At 33.0% G+C, this 18167-nt stretch overlaps 1 protein-coding gene across 2 annotated transcripts in view; it reads right to left on the bottom strand.

Moving 5' to 3' along the window:
- The window catches only part of LOC150097407 (RCC1-like G exchanging factor-like protein), a 264930-nt gene that overhangs the window by 57793 nt on the left and 188970 nt on the right, over window positions 1-18167 (bottom strand). For both annotated transcript variants that reach the window (XM_090407234.1, XM_090407235.1), the window contains exon 7: window positions 2406-2516. In XM_090407234.1, the coding sequence (XP_090263360.1) occupies window positions 2406-2516 (111 nt within the window). The remainder of the gene's footprint in view (window positions 1-2405; window positions 2517-18167) is intronic.

The following is an 18167-nucleotide window of genomic DNA, read 5'->3' as shown; positions in this document are numbered from 1 at the left end:
TATATATATATATATATATATATCTGTAATATAATACCTCTGTTATCATGGTCTCCACAGACCTGAATGTGTACATTCAGATTTAGTAGAGACCATGACTTCTTGAACAACACACACAGAATCAAATGAAAATAATAATAATAAATAAATAAATAAGTTCAAATGTGAGATACATTTTTTTAGAATCTACAGCTGCCCTTATAACCCAGCATAATTTAAATAAGTATAGATATATTAAATGTCCCAAAATATGGGAAACTGTAATGCTTATGCATCCCAAGTTACAACCTAGGCTTCCTACTAGAATGCTCCTTGCTATTACACTATATTATAGTTTCACTTTACTTTGTGTTTGTGTGCTTGTTACAATTTATACTGTACTCCCTGAAGATTTTTGTTTGTGACTCAGACAAAATATAAAATATTGGAAACCTTAAACCATTGTTTAATTAATTTCTTGTGCTGTTTTCATTTCAATAAACATTCAGCATGAGTTTGTATTCTGAATTTTAAAATTGGGTTGAGTTTCCTGTCTACATGCACATTATGTGTGATTGTGGATGGATCTTTATACTCAACTTTGCAACTAATGCTGACATTCTAAAAGGTTTTGTTCTTTTCAGACATCTTTCATATCACCTACCTTCTTCAAATTAGAACCTTGTTCTAATAACCAAAGGTTGTTAATAATCCTCTTTCAAATAAAACTCAGTCCAGGCCTTTATTTCTGACAGAAATGGGGACTTTTGACCTCTGGATAAGATGATATTTCTCTTCTTATGATAACTTTACCTTCCAATCTTTCTTTGCAAAAACATATAACAAATACTTTCTCCTCAGCATCAACAAAATTAGGCTTTCACTCAATTCATTACTTTGCCTCTGAAAAGCTATAAACTCTGTACACCTAAATTTGTCTAACAAATGAGTGTGTATTCTGAAACTTCTGCATTCTCTGTTCTTAATCAGTTGCTCTTGTCAGTATTTTCCACAAATATTTCCTAGTCAATGTTCATCAGAACTAATACCAATAATAACCATTCTCCTTCAAATCTGTTAAAGCTCATGCAATAGCTATTCAACATTCCTCCACAGTTCAACTTCAAACTTGCAGAACATATTTTTTAACTTTCATCCATTTCTTCTACTGTGCCATTTCCAGAAACAGTCTCTCTGATTTAAACTGCAGCACAAGTTACATCAAACCCAGTTAACTGCAACAAAACTGATGGTGTAATCTTGCAGAGATTTTGGCACACTGCCCTATCTTCCTGTCAGCATTAATAACAGAAATTATCACAAAGGGCACCACCGTCTTCCTCTATGCATGAGGCTGTTCTTGTTCCATGCATGGAACATGTCCAAAAGCAAATCTTTTCAGACAAAGCCACTTTTCATGTCAGTGGAAAAGTGAACAGGCACAATGTCAGGATATGAGGAAGTGAAAATCGTCACTGTGTCATGGAACAGATGCGTGACAGCCCCAAGGTAAATGTTTGATGTGGTGTAATGCAAAGCGCTATCATCGATCCATTTTTTTTGTGGAAAGCAATATCGACGGAATGATTTACCCTCGACATGCTGGAAAATTTCGTCTTTCCACAACTCAAAGACTTGCAACCATACATCCTCTTTCAACAGGATGGTGCCCCACCACACTGGCATTTGGAGGTCCATACAACTCTTGACAGGGTCTTCCCTCAGTGGCGGATCGGACATGGAGGGCCTATTCCCTGGCCTCTACAATCACCAGATCTTACCCCACTTGATTTTTTCTTGTGAGGGTATGTGAAGGACACTGTCTACGCAACTAAAGTGGACAGCCCAGACAACCTGAAACATCGCATTTCTGCTGCTGTGTCCTCCATCATCTTTGACATGCTTCAGAGAACCTGGTTGGAGATAGACTATTGACTATACATTGTGCGTGCTACTAAAGGAGCACACGTGGAAGTGTACCGATTTTTTTTACAAAAACTTTGCGAGTGTTCCTTCTCATTTGCACAATTTTGACAACATGGTCCATACACTTAAGTAACACACTGAAACTAGAGAGGTCCAACGTGGACAACCTTTATGTTATAAAGGAAAAGAAAATCAAAACAAAGAAAAGCACTTTGACTAAATTAAAAAAAATAAAATAAATAAACTTTAACTAATTAAAACAAATTATGATATGATTAAAGCTACTGTTAATGTGTTTGTACACATGTCTATATTAAAACAGTTTTACGATCAAAGTACATCTGAATTTCTTCCACCAGTTTATATTTCTATTACTACTCTGATCAGTAATGAATCCAGAATTCTTCTGAGGAAGTGATATTTAAGTAAATATAGAACAATTATTCAATATGATAATACTAATTTAATAATACAATGAAAAAATAATAAAGTATATTTACCAGATACTGCCAAAGTGCAGTCAGCAGATCCAGAAATAAAAACAATCTTTTCACCTGCAATATCTCCTTTCACTCTAACAGGTATGCCTTGATTACAATAATGTCCCAAACCTGATGAATCAGTTTCATACTTTTCAATTATTTAAATATTTCAAGTTGTAAAACATAAATATTTCACATTTCCTAATATTGTCTAAGTACTTTGCAAATACGTCATTCATTTATAAATAAAGAATAATTACATTTAACAAGTATTTTGGTAAACTAGTGTTATGACAATGAATGGTTAAATTTGAATACTGCCAGCTGCCTGCTTGACCAAGTAACCAGCACTGTTATTCTGAAGCCCGCAATTGTTGTTACACAATTGCAGAAATTAAAATTATCAATAGACAGCAAAGAACTTCAAACCAGGAAGTATGTATTTCAACTTAAAACACTGCTTTAATAATGTATAATTATTCAAAGAAAACTTTGTTATGTTACTGAGTTTCATTGGTATAACCTGTTATATGTCAAGGATTTATGTATGAAAAGTAAAAAGAATAACAAAGCAATTTTTTACACAAGAATTAATGTAACAGAAATGTTTACAAATACTTAACAAATGCATGCAGTTATGCTGGTAAGGTTGGTAGAATTGTTAGTAATCTGCTCTCTAACTAACAGGCTCCAGGTTTAAATATCATGGGCATCGATGTTTTGTGAATGTCTTTAGGTAGGAGATAAATTTTATCACTGGCATAAGACTACCACCCAGTTTATTATTATTATTATCCAGGCCTCCATGGAGTCAAAAGACTCATCGTGGGAGGTCCTTCCTAAGAAACACAAAGTCTATCATACCACTCCTTAAACTCATTGACTGTTCTCACTCTCACCACTCCATCAGGCAATGCATTCCATGGTTCATTTAAAAATTTTTATGGAATTTACAACAGTGTTAAAAAACTTTTTTATTATCCTGACGTTTCGATCTTCATATCAAATCATCATCTGGAGCACACATAAATATACAAGACAAGCTAAGTTACATTATTAACTGTAAGCTACAGAAAGAAATGCCAGTAGAATAACATGTGATCAAATCATCTAATGATTTGATCACATGTTATTCTACTGGCATGACACCTCTAGTGGAAAAAAAAAAAAAATTATAAAATTTTTCAACACGGTTGTAAATTCCATAAAATTTTTTTAAATGAATGCTGATCATTGTGTAACACTAAAAGAAAGCATTCCATGGTTTAAGCATTCCATAAAAGAAAACTTCCATCAACTTATCTCTAATCCAGAGAATTTTAATAATAAGGTGTGACACCTTTTGGCAACTCATATATGGAAATATGACTTCTCCATTACCTCCACCTTAGCATCACCACCTCAGGGTCTGGCTCCCACTGATGAGATCTCAAAAAAGGTCGAAACCGGTTTGGGTAGTGACCCATTCCCTTAATGCAGTGGTTCTCAAACTTTTTGAAGTCGGGGTGCATTTAAAATCCTACAAATAATTGTAGGCGCACTATATACAAATTTCTGAGAAATATGTTATAATAATTAAGCCAAATATTACAGAAAAAAATAATGCGATAAAAAAAAATATAATGAAACATACCTTAAGTTTATTTATTCTTGTGTTTATGAGAAACATGAGCCTGTGTGTCCTAGCGATTGCTTCAATGTTTGGGCATATATTTGAAAGGCAAACTCTCATTTCCTCGTCAATATATTGAAGAGTTCCTCTCTTTTTATACTTAATTGTGGTGAGGATAGAAAATCCTAATTAACATAAATATGATGTTGAAAATTGTAGTAAACTGTTCAAAGCTTTTTTAGATATTGACACATATTCTTCTTTTATAGAAATCCAAAAGGCTTCAAGAGACAATTCCTTATGTTTAATCATCAATCCACGATCAGTGGATATAGCTGCCAGTTCTTCTGTTAATGTTAAACCAAAATCACTTGAAGTTTCTATAAATGGGTTTCTAATCCAATCGTATTGTTCAGTGTTAAGTGATGGAAAATAAGAACTCAATTTTTCTTCTAAACTTGTTAAATGTTCAACTATTATTGGAAGTGTTTCATTTATGCAAGTGTTACTTACCAATGGAAACATTTCCAAATTACCTTCAACAGCTTTTCTTTTCCAAATCTGTAGTTTTCTCTGAAATGCTTTCATTTTGTCAGTGGATGTGAGAATATTTTCTTCTTTCCCTTGCATGCTAGTATTCAAAATATTGAGCTGCTGAAATATATCAGCTAAATACTATAACCTGGCAATCCAAAATTCGCACCGAAGGAGGTTACAAAAATATAATTGTTTCATCTCTTCAAAAAATGCAAGAAGTTCTTGTCGTAGGTCATGTACATGGGTAAGTACTTTCTCCCTTGACAGCCACCTCACCTCAGTGTGTAAAAGCAGCCATCTATGTTGTGAATCCATATCGATACAAAGCTTTTCGAATAGACGCGATTTGACAGGTCTTGTTTTAATAAAGTTTACCATCTGAACAACTTGATCTAAAACTTCTCTTAATTTTTCTCCCAATGTTTTTGCCATCAAGGTCTCCCTATGAAGAAAGCAGTGAGTTACGATAACATTCTCATTTTGTTTTTTTACAAAAGATGTAAGGCCCTTAACACAGCCTACCATGGAAGGGGCTCCATCTGTACAAATGCCTACACACAACTTCCATGTTAACTGCCATTTATCAAGATACTATTCAAAATGTTAAAAACGTCCTCACCTTTTGTAGACACACTTAATTCTTTGCAAAAAAGAAACTGATTCACTATTTGATCTTCATTAATGAAACGGACGAATGCTAAGAGTTGCGCCGTGTTGGTAATGTCTGTTGACTCATCAACTTGCAATGCAAAATTTGAATACTGAAGTTTATTACCGCATACATTTTTCTCGATATCAGAAGACGTTTCTATAATATGCCTGTGAACTGTATCATTGGACAGAGGAATCTTGCTTATTTTCATTGCTGCTTCATTTTCTAGCAGGATTTTTTTGCATGCAGGCAAAATAAGTGACTCACCTAAAGTATGATCTTTCATATTTTTTACTATCAGTTCTGAGACTTGATAAGAAGTGATTTGAGCTTTAACAGAAACAGTCATTATACTTTTAAAAGAATTTGCCGCTTTTGTTTGCTGTTCAGACAATCTCTTGAAAAAACTTACAGATTTATCTTGTAAATTAGAGTGTATAGTTTTAAAATGTTTACTCAATTTACTAGGAAGCAATGATTCATTTGCCATTTTACATCCACATACTAAACATAGCAGCAAAGGATGATCTTCACTTCCAGTCCAAGTGAACCCAAAGCTTAAATAACTTTCATTATATTTGCGAGTAGGCCGCGATTTTGCTTTCTTACTTGCACTTAACTTTTGATCACTTCCAGAATCTGATTCTTCAATATCACACTTCTTTTTGAGAAATCTATCCATTTTATTTGGGTGTATTTATCTGAAAATAAGTAATATGCACATAACATCCACTTCCAACACTTTTAAAATAAGTAATATACACAACAAGAATAAACCATATTCTTGTTCTCTTTGCAAGAAAAACCGCTGTTAATTAACATAATAATGATGTGTTGACAAAAAGAGATTTCATTATATTCATAATGAAAAGGTATAATAGAGTAACTATATTATTTTTATATCTGGACACATATTTCTCTGGAATACCACAGGGCACACCCTTTGAGAACCACTGCCTTAATGCATAGCACTATACATGTCCACAAGAGATGTGCTTTGCATTATGGGATACTAAGGCAAGTGATGAGAAGTTATATCCCCTTTGCCATGAGTTGCCCCAGTCCTTATAATACTTCAGGTGCAAACTTTGTTTGCTTACTTGGATAAAGGATTAAACCAAATATACAACTGGTAGTATAGCCAAGTGATTAAGGATACATGATGAAAATGATGTAGTGCAATACAGGGTGTTCGGGATAAATTTGACAGTTTCGTAAGGAAAAAGAAAATCTTCTTTGTATCTATTAAATTTAATGAATTGACAAAAAACATTACAGGCAGAGTTAATTACAATACTATCAACAAGATTTACTCAAAATAACCACCATTAGCATCGATCACAGCTTCAATTCTGCTTCGGAACCTCGAACAAGCTGATGCTACAGTCTCCCTGGGAAGGGCCGCAAAAACTGTTTTAATTTTATCCATTAACTGGGCTTTTGTATTACTGGAAGTGCGATTGGTGTCTTTTTCAACTGCGCCCCATACAAAATAATCCATGGGGTTAAGGTCTGGGGAGTTTGGAGGCCAAACATTTGGACTGGTGAAGTCGTAGAAATTTTCAGACAACCATTTTTGACTTTTCCCAGAGGTTTGGCAAGGGGCCGAATCCTGCTGCCATACATACGGCCTACCATTGGCTATCCTTGTTATCCAGGGCTTGACTACAGTTAGCAACTCCACGAACAAAGCCCGAATTCCAATGCCAGGGTTCTTCAACACCTGTTCCTGCAGATTTGCGAGGAATTCTGCTGTACGAACGCAATCAGATCGTCTGCTAGGGATCTTTCTTCTTGCTACATCCTCGTAGTCACCATTGCAAGTCTCTAGTTCATGCCTGATTGTTTTTACTGTATTCAGGGAGCGTTGGGCAGCAGTCGTAATATCCTTATTTTGATGGCGGGCACGAATCATCATGATACAAGTTATTCTCTTCCATGATTCAGGTGGGTTCCAGCTATCCATCCTTTCTGACATCTTGTATATGAATGAAGAAGGGTCCAAACTTTTAAATGAAGAGAAGTGTGTGTTAATACATGTAACTTACGGAAAAATATAATTAATTATAAATATGTCAAATTTATCCCGAACACCCTGTATATAGAAGGGTGGCAAGTATTAGGAGAATTGGAAGTGAAAGAATCAGGTGTATTAGGTGTTGGTTGAGTTAGATGTTAATAAGTCTGTGTGAATGGATGACTTATCACCATGTATCCTTAAGGAATGTGCACAACAGTTAGCTATGCCCTTAACATGGTTATTTAATGAAAATCTGGCAGTGGGTAGGGTTTCTTAAGGAGTGAAAAGAAGGCAAAATTGTACCATTCCACAAGCATGGTTCTAGGACAGAAGTTTCCAATTATAGACCAGTCTGTATAACTGCAGTTGTAGTCAAGGTTTTGGAGAAATCGGTAAGGAACAGAATACAGAATCGGGTTGATGGACATAGCATTCTTTATGATGGTCAGCATGGATTTGTAAAGGGAAGGTCCTGTTTTTGCAATTTACTTGTCTTTTATGATAAGGTAATGGTTGATAAGAGAGAATCACATACAGTGATAATCTTGGACTCTGCAAAAGAATCTGATAGATTATCATACTGAAATCAAGCAGTGTGTGTGTGTGTGTGTGTGTGTTATAAGTTGGTGTACAAGATGCAGAAGATGGGAACAGTTAGTATGTTGGTTAGATGAATCAGATGGAACACATTATCAGAATGTGTTGTTAATGCAAGGAGTGTTAAGGATTTTAAGATTCAGTATGATAAACATGTTGTCAGTTGAATGAACCTCCCACGATGGGTCTGCTGATTCCATAAAGTGTGCAATAATAATAAAAATAACTTTTTAATAACTGTTGTACTTTTTTAAAGGACTGACTATTTTTTCTGATATGCCATAGATGTAGGGCAGGAGTATTCAACCCGTCGATCGCGGAGCAATTTTTGGTCGATCTCTTGTATATTCCTCCTTACTTACAAATTTAATTAAAACTGAAAAGATAATATTTTATTTATCGTTATTTTGTATTATTTTTAATTCGCTTTAAGTGTATTGCTATTGTTTATTTATTTTTCGTTAAAATTGTCAAATCAGTAATTTTCTTGTAAGTCCGGATAAATGAATTAATTTGGACCAGTGGAAGTCAAACATCGAGCCCAGTGAATACGATTATAAGCAAAGTGTAAAAACTCAATTGTAGCTTAAATATTAAATATTCCAAAGCACATTACATAGATTTTTTACTTAGGTTAAGTCCCATGTGAATATTGTAAAAAAATAAACTTTGTTTGTCTCGGTATAGTTTGTATTAGATGTTTTTGTAAATAACTCTTTTGAAGCTAACTGTATATATACTGCTTTAATAAGAATATGTTAGTGTTAAAATAAATGCAATGTTTTTGTCGCCAAAGCTGTATATGGCAGCATTAGAAAGACTGTTATTGAAACTTGTATGTATGAGAAAGGCTTGCAGGCTCTAAGTGTAAACATCTCCGAAGTCAGTCAGAAAGAGTTCAAACAACTTTCCGATAGCCGGCAACTTACAATCAAAAGAAAGCGAAGGAGAACAAAAGGCGTGCCGAACTTGAAACTTAAGATGAAAGACTCATACCGATTCTTTGGGGGTTGCCAAACTTCATGCGAGTTCTCAGAGGAGGCCTAATAAAAAGGGACTGAAGCAAGCAGAAGGGATGCGGTTCCAGAATTGCTGTCAGAGTAGAGGCCACCAGGTCCAGAGTCACCGTCAGAGAGACTGCCCGGATCCACGTTGCTTGAGAGAGGAGTTTCCTGCTTCCAGAAAGGAGCTTTTCGGTTCAAGACATCACTAGAGAGAGAGAGAGACTACTTCTAGGCTGCAGACAAGGTTTCAAATTGTTGAAAGGAAGAATTCCAATTGCCGTAGAAATGTTTCCAGGCCAGGTTAATATCAGTCATTCACCAGTGTGTTGCGTTTTCATTACAATTTAATGAATCAAATGACTTCACTGATATTGCTCAGTTAATGGTATTTATTCGCATGGTATTTCAAGATTATTCAAGTAAAGAACTTTTGAAAATTATACCATTATTGAGGAGGACTAGGGGAGAAGACATTTTTTCGGCATTTGATGAATTTGTGAACAGAAACTTCCGCTTTTTAAACTTGTGTCTATTACTACTGATAGTGCTCCTGCAATGATAGGTAATAAATCAGGCTTCATTTCATTATGTAAAAATGATGACAAATATCCAGATTTTTTAACGTATCACTGTATTATTCACCAACAAGTACTGTGTAGTAAAAGATTAAACACAAAAGATGTTTTGGATATTACATTTAAAATTGTAAATTCTGTTTGAGGAAAAGCCCTGCAACAGTGGTTATTTAAATTACAGACAGATAATTATAGGGAACTTCTGTTGTACAATAATGTTCGCAGGCTCAGCAGAAGTCAATTTTTAGAAAGATTTCTTGTATTAATTAACAATATAAAAATTTTTCTTGATGAAAAAGGAGATATTTATCCACAATTGAGTGATAAAAGATGGTTGTTACACTTATCATTTTTAGTAGATTTCTGTACAAAATTAAGCAATTTAAATTTAGAGTTACAAGGTACAGATAAAAATTTAATTGACATGTTAAGTTCAATAAAAATTTCCAACAAAACTTACTTTTATTAAAGAAAAATATAAATGACCGCGAATTCAGACATCTCCCATATTTATTAAAATTTTTTGAACAAAATCAAGAAATGCTTCGCTATGATTTAAAGGAATTTATTCTTGAAATAGAATTAGTTGAGGAAGAAATAAATTCAAGATTTAAAGATTTTAATAAAACTGAAATGACTGTATCTTTTATCAATAATCCATTTCAAGAAAACTTGAACCATCACAGAAATTTCAAATAAAATTAGTGGGCTGTTTGATATAAACCAAGCTGAAGTAGAACTTGAGATAATAAACATTCAGAATAGTTTATGTTTAAAATCAATAAACAATGAAGTCATTTGGAAGTATGCACATGAAAAACTCCCAATATTAACTGATATTGCGCGAAAAATTCTGTCATGTTTCGGATCGACATATTTGTCAGAATATGCTTTTTCAAATATGACCGTCATAAAAAATCAATTAAGAAACCAAATTACAAATGATCATTTGGATGATTGTCTGCGATTGGCCACTTCTTCATATCAACTTCACTATGAAAATATTGCAAGGTCCAAACAATGCCAAATTTCACATTAACTTTTTTTTTTTTTTTTTTAATCAACCAGCATTTCCTGTAACTTGTGAGTTTGTAATCAATCTGTTGTTTTTTCTAACTTTGGTTTTCCAAAATAGAGAAATAAATATTTTATTCCAATATATATATATATATATATTTTTTTGTTGTATTAAAATAATTAAAAGTGATACATAAATTTTTAAATAAACAAATAAAATTTTTAGTTGTGTATTTTTTTTTTTTTTTTAGTTGTTTATTTGTGCGTAATGAGATATCAGGTTTGGGGAACGTGATCTATATAAGAGAGTAGATCGCCGAATAACTTTTTACAGAAAAGTAGCTTGCGTAGTAAAAAAGGCTGAACACTATTGATATAGGGGATGGTGATGGCATTTCTGAAATCCTTCTGAAGTGATGGGAGAGGAATTGATTATTTTTTTAATTCCTGTAATCACTGTAGCCATTGGAAAGGAAGGTATGTGGTTGAGTTTGGCTGAAAGAGAGAGGTTCCACTGGAACAAAGACTATGGGCTCTATTGGTTAGAGTTTTAATAATGAGAGGGGTGGGGTGGGAAAGTTTGTGAATGTATGTAGCCTGTGTAAGTAGGTTTTCCATATACAGTGAAGGAAAGATTACTAAGCTATCTAGGAAGGGTAAACTATTGTTATTTTTCTTTTCCATTGTAAACTGTATTCCTGGATGTAGACTATTGAGGTGACTGAGGAAGGAGTCTGATGTGTCTGAGCCATGAGGCCAAATAGAGAATACATCATCTACATATCTTAGTCAGATAGAAGGTTTGAGAGAGGCTGAGTCTATGGCTCACCTGGCCACCGGACATTACAAAAAAACTCAAACCCTTTGGTTCTTGCCTCCTGATGTCACTGATGCTCCTACAAATTATCAAACGAGCTGGCTAACTCTCTTATCTCTTCACTGTACTTACTGCATCCAATGTAAAAACTCTATCCATTTTAAAACCCTTGATTGAAAATCTAACTTTAAATAATACAGATATATTGGTAAGCTTTGACATTACCTCACCGTTCATTAATATTCCCTTTTAAATAACATCTTAACACTTTTAAAAAACTTTTTCCTTCTGATATCTTAGATCTCTTTTCCTTTGCCATCAATTCTGGTTATTTTTCTTTAGAACAACAAAATTTACAAACAGATTAGAGGGAAAAATGCTATGCCCCCCCCCACCACCTCTAACCTCCTCTTGCCAATTTTTACAAGGAAAATTTTGAAAAAATAAGCCACAGACTTAGCCCCTCTAAAACCTTTTATCTGGCTAATATATGTAGATGACGTATTCTCTATTTGCCCTCATGGTCCAGACACATCAGACTTCTTCCTCAGTCATCTCAATAGTCCACAACCAAAAATCCAGTTTACAATGGAAAAGGAAAATAAAATAGTTTACCTTTCCTAGACACCTTAGTAATAATTGTACATTTGTAATCACAACTATGGTCAATCTGGCCTTGCAGACCATATATTGAATACAACTCACAGGATCTCCTGGAAGAAAACCACCATGCTCCACTGTAGTAAATTTAAAAAGGAAAGACTGTTTTTAGAATCTGCAGTGGCACTCAGAAATCAACCGAATTTATATAAATATGGATGCAATTCAAAAAACTTCTCAAAATTTGGGAAATAATAATTGTCAGAGGTCCTACTTTACATCCCAGGCCACCTACAAATGCTCATAGAGGGTGCACCATCTGGATAGACCTTTAGAGTCACCCACGTTTCATTTAGTATTGTGTTGTATTTGTGTGTGTGACAAGAGTTATTTGTAATTCCTGAAGATGTCTCAGTGACTGAGATGAAATATTGGAAGCATTAAAATTAGTTTTTAATCCTTTCCTAGTGCTGTACATATTCCATTAAATCTCCAATGATGGCAAGATATTTAATTAACTGTACTAAATTGTATAAATATTTAAGTATTTTATATCATCAGTAGCATAACAAGCAGAATTGGGAAATTCAAACAGCAACAATGTAGGTGCATGGAAAAATGGTATCCTTTTTCGTGTGCATTTGAAAGAAAGCCAGGTTAAGGAAGGTGAAATATGAGATTTATTAAACTGTTACAAGAATTAGAATGATGCTTAATTTCCTTAATCCAGTCATTAGTTTCATTTTTTTAATGCAAATCTTACCCATTTACGAGAAAGCCAGGTTAAGGAAGGTGAAATATGAGATTTATTAAACTGTTAAATGAATTAGAATGATGCTTAATTTCCTTAATGCAACTCTTACCCATCTTACTGCTCGCACCTCATTCTCCATTCAACTTCACCTGGCCTTGCCAATTAATCAGTGACCACCAGTATGAATTCTGCTACACTCACTTCCTAGCAGCCCTCCCAACTGATATCCATCTTTGGACCTAAGTGGCATATGCCACAGAAGTTTGGAGGATCTCATGTGGTTGCTCTTGAGATTTCCAGATAATCTGATTAGATCTGGTACTTTGGCATTGGTGAGAAAATACGTAGAAAGAAAACCATCCACCATAGCATGTAGTAAATGACTTGAAAGGAAAGTGAGTGAACAACTGCTAAGTGTGAAGAGCATCCAAAAACTCCATACTTCCATTCAGAGTCTTCCTCCTATGTTAATTAACAGTTTCGTCACATAAGTTAATTTCCTATGTGCATTTCAAGTACTTCTACACACCTTGTGATTGAGATACTCATAGACAATATTTTTATTAATTCTTTGCACTATTCACTACATCAGTATTTCTCAAACTTCAGATATCCGCGTACCCCTTCTTAAATTTTCATTATTACCAAGTACCCCTAATTAATTAATTAAAAATAAATAAATCCATTAATTAATAAATTAATTAAAATTAAATATCTATTTTTTTGAATTTATATGTTCATGTAAACAAAAAATATGATTTATTTTTAAATTTTGGTTCTCTACAGATGTCAGACGACACACAGTTATCAATTTCATTTGATCCAGATTCAATATCAACGTTTTCTTGTTGCGTACAGCTACTTGTATTTGCTATATTGCTCTCTTTTGGGGGTTTTATAAATCCAATCTTTAACCAATGATTCGTACGTAAGAATTTGAAAGCTAAAAAAAATACCATATTTACTCGAATATAACTCAACTTTTTTCCCAAAATTAAAGCTAAAAAATCGTGTTGCGAGATAAGATACGTATGGGAATTTTCGGAAACTAAAGTTTTCAGAAAAAAACTGAAAATGGTGCAACTTACCAAGAAGCTCCCACTCACTATCACTACTTTTGGCATTGAGAACAGTTTCTTTGTGTGCATCGTCAAAGTCATCTACCCAAATAGCGTCATCTTTTTTCCCATTATTTCAAGCAAAAATTACCAGTCATTTACTGATTAACATAGACTTGAGATACGTAGAGCAGGGAAGAAGTGCATATGATTGGTGTGGTACTAACAAAAGATCGTGCGAACCAAAGACAAATTAGCATTTAAACAGTTCAGTTGAAATGCTAATTCCCTTCAACCGAATTCCATAATATCTGAAACGTATTCACTATATATTTCTTAGTTTTAACATGTTAACGATGGGGGTGGTGTCAAGCAAAACTATACGTTCCACTGGCAGCATATGGCTTTGCTTGGTCTATATACAGCAGTTTTTGTTGGAGAGGGGATGTGATTCATTAGTTAGTGTCGTTTTATTCTGGTTGTCTCTAATTGCACTGTTTGTTGAAAAATATAATGACTCCTTTAATTATGCATAGCTGAAAATTGCCACGTACTCCTAACGACCTTTCGTGTACCCCCGGGGTTTAAGCATACCACACTTTGAGAAACACTGCACTACATGAATGATGCTTATGTTTATCTCAGATATTATTATCAAGCATAGTACTGTTCTTTATTAATATTTAAATAATTAACATTATGAAAATTGGTAGACTGCTGATTGCCATCCTTACCCATCACTGAAGCTGAACTCATGACAAACAACTACTGCCATTTCATAATCCTAAATCCTATTACTGTTTGAAATAGGAAAAGTTTTTATGGTCAATTTTTGTAAGTTGTGAGATTAAACACCAGAGTTTCCAAGAAGAGGGGAGGAGGGAGAACCTACTTGCATGAACTTTGCCAACTCAATTAAAAAAAAAAAAGCAGAGAACTCCTCAAATTTTTGACTAAAAATAAACCTATCATCATCATCATCATCACTGGCTCGACAGTCTCGAATGGACCAAGGCCTTCCTCTGAAGATTTTGCCAGATTTTGGCATGCCAGTTTTTCTCATTTATGGCTTGAAAATTCTTTTCAATGGATTTTCAATGGATTTCCCATCATAATCTTGGTCTTCCTTGTTTTCGCCTTCCTTGGGGTTTTGCAAGAAATCTTTTTTTTACAGGATTGTTATCATTCATTCTTATGAGATAAGCAGCCCAGTTAAAATGATTATTTTTTTAAGAAATTTGATTATATCTGATTCTTTAAAATATCTACAGAGTTCAAAGTTAAAGTGTCTTCTCCACTGATCGCTTTCCTTAATACCACCAAGGATGCTCCTGAATATTTTTCTTTATTCTGGCAGTCCAGCATTATGGAACCAGAAATGTTGTCATAAGACTACACAGACTTATGCATAGTTTTGCACTAAAGACCAGAGCTTTTTACTAGTAATGTTATTTTATTTAATTTGTTGTTTTATTTATTTATTTTTTTAAATTTTATTTATATATATATTTTTAAGGATACACAAACTTCCACTTCCTGAGTTTGCGTTCATTTATAGTAATTCACTGAAGTGAAATAAAGGTTTTACTATACATGTTAACATCCCTATATTTCAATGATAAAATATCAGTTACATCAAAATAATAATAAAATAACATGCAAACATTATTCAGTTAGGTCTCTCTGTTTTCTGTAATGTTTATTTTACTATCTAATATGGAATTTTCCCCAAAATTCTTCTGTGTTGTCAAGGGCTAAAACTCCCATATTGTAATTAATTTTTTAATGCAATTTGCATATTGAAGTCTTTTAATTTTGAGGTATCAGGCCTTAGATGTCTTTTATTATTGGCGCTTCTTTTGAATTTAAGCTATTTTGTTGACAGAATTTCATGATCAGAATTCATATCTATTTTCTTTTTCGGATAAAATTTTTTTTTAACATTTTGGATAAAAGTGTAAAATCCTGAAAGAAATAGTGAAAGAAGGAAATAGTTACAGGAATAAACAAATATTTAATGCTGAGAAACAGAATGATTCTGGAAATGAGAGTCTTATAAAACTTTTCAGGATAAAAAAGAAAAAAATTACAAGGATATTCAGTATAAAAGATCAAGTAACACTTTCATTTGGAAGTAAGCTAAAGAAGATTTCAAACTGAAACCCATGATAGTTTATTGTACCCAGAACCCAGCTCTGAGAAGCTATAACCAGTGGTGAGCTATAAGGAGCTCGCACGAGCCCTTTGTTAAATTTTTCTCAGATTTGAGAGCCCTTGTTCTTTTCGTTTACTTTTTTATTTTTTCAAAAAAAAAACAAGCAAACATAATTTTTTGAAATATATTAAACAACAAACTCATATGGTAGCCTAACAAAAATTAATCTATTCGGCAGTGTATAGATTATTTGGAATTATTGTTTCAACACCTCTATAACGAATGCGCCCAAGTTTGAAAATAAAATAAGCACATGAGCTATCTTTACCCTTCTCCCTTCTTGTAGTTAATCGTATGGTAAAACCGTTGATTATCACTTGAAGTATAAAAACAAAAGAGAATACAGTATAACGTATTCAATATTATTGTGTTTAGATAATATTTATTTATTATTTATAGATTGTTTATAAAAAATGGAACTATTGATTGTTGAAATATTGAATGGAACTAAAAATTTTGTTTATAAAAAATGGAACTATTGCATATGTGCAATTATAAAAGATTTTATTCTTATTATATTTTGATAGTTAAAAAATGTTTTTCTTATGTAAGATAAATTAACACAGATGATTGTGTGCAAATATGTTTAGATCATGAAATATTTGTTTAAAAATGATAGCCCTTACAGGTTGATTGTCCCCTCATACTTTTTGATTGGCATTTGTACACAAGCTGTATTAATAAAAGTTTTTGTGTGAAATAACGGCTTTTTTTTGCTCGACGATGCAAGTCCTTTGTTAAAATTTCCATAGCTCACCACTGGCAATAACTAACAATTATTATCAGTCATTTGGCATACAGATAAAAAAAAAAACATTGGTGATCAGATCTCTTTATTGAAGACTGGTTTACAAGATATTTTTGTCCATTTGAATACTATAAGCACAATAATCTTAATTTTAAAAGCTCTAGTGATTTTGGACAATGTCCCTGGCCATCCCACTGAACTTGGTGACTTGTGTAACAATGCAAAGGTGATATTTTTACTGGCAAGTACAACATCATAGGTATACAGCCTATGGACAAATAGATAACTGTAACTTTTAAGGTGCATTATCTATGAAGAACTTTTTGTGCAGGAAATTAAAACAATAACAGGAGCCAATATAATTTCACTGGCAAAATTAGAAAAAATTAAGCTATAAGAGATGGATGCTATTGAAAAAATTCATAGCATGAAGTGACATCAAGCAATATGATACTGGTTTGGAAATGTCATGTGCCACATTATGCAAATGATTTTGATTCCCAAAGTAAGTGGATAATGTTATTGAAGAAATAATAACACTGGAAGAGAGCTTAGTTTAGATGAAACTGATACTATGAATGTTAGCAAATTACTTAAATTGTTTTCAGAAATTAGTAATGATGAACTCCTTAGATAAACAACATACATACATACATATGCTGAAGTTTAGGAAGCAGATGAAAATGTAATGTGCAAGAAAAGGAAATAACTATAAAAGAATTTGATGCAATGTTTCACACTTTAGAAACACTCAAATAACAATAACAACTTATAGATGCTGATCCTAACATCAAACAAAGTATGCAAATCTGCAAAAACTTCAAGAAAGTTTGTATTTGCTACTGTGAAAATATGCAGAATGAAAAAAAAAGAGATGATTTAAACTAATACCTGGTGAAGGTATTTGAAATAAATACATGTGATTTTCTATGGAAAGTAATAAACTAATTATCACAATCATTTTTATTCTCTTTCACAGTTATAATGTAATGAAAAAATTTAGCAAATATTTTTAAAGCCTATAGACCAATTATAATTTTCCAATGCAAAGGTGATATTTGCATTAACCAAGGGATTACTGTATATATATATATCAGAATACCACTAATCATAATACAAACAATTCTTTGCATCACTACTGAATATTATATTCCATAAGTACAGATTTCATTTAACGTGTTCCACCCCCCCCTCTGCATAAATTAACCAAGGGATTACTATATATATATATATATATATATATATATTTCTAAAATTTGGATGAACCATTGTAAACAAATTTTTGCAAAAAGTTAACACTGAAAATTATGAAAAAAAAGTTTGATAAAAGCAGTGGCGGCCCATGAAGTTTTAAGTGGGGGTGCTGCCTATACAAATAATTTAAAAAAAATTATTTTTTCTAATCAGTAACCAATTTATTAATAAATAAATCTAGATTTATTTATTAATAAATTGGTTAATAATTAGGAAAAAAAGAATGATTTTTTTAAAATTTTGTATAGGCAGCACCCTCACTTAAAACTTCACGGGCCGGGCCACCACTGGATAAAAGTGAGGATACCCAAAAAATATTA

Source organism: Typopeltis vanoorti, chromosome 17 (assembly GCF_054136105.1).
Source record: "Typopeltis vanoorti isolate ZY-2024b chromosome 17, IOZ_Tvanoo_1.0, whole genome shotgun sequence".
In the NCBI taxonomy this organism is placed as follows: Eukaryota; Metazoa; Arthropoda; class Arachnida; order Uropygi; family Thelyphonidae; genus Typopeltis; species Typopeltis vanoorti.
This window is presented reverse-complemented; position numbering and strand designations above follow the sequence as displayed.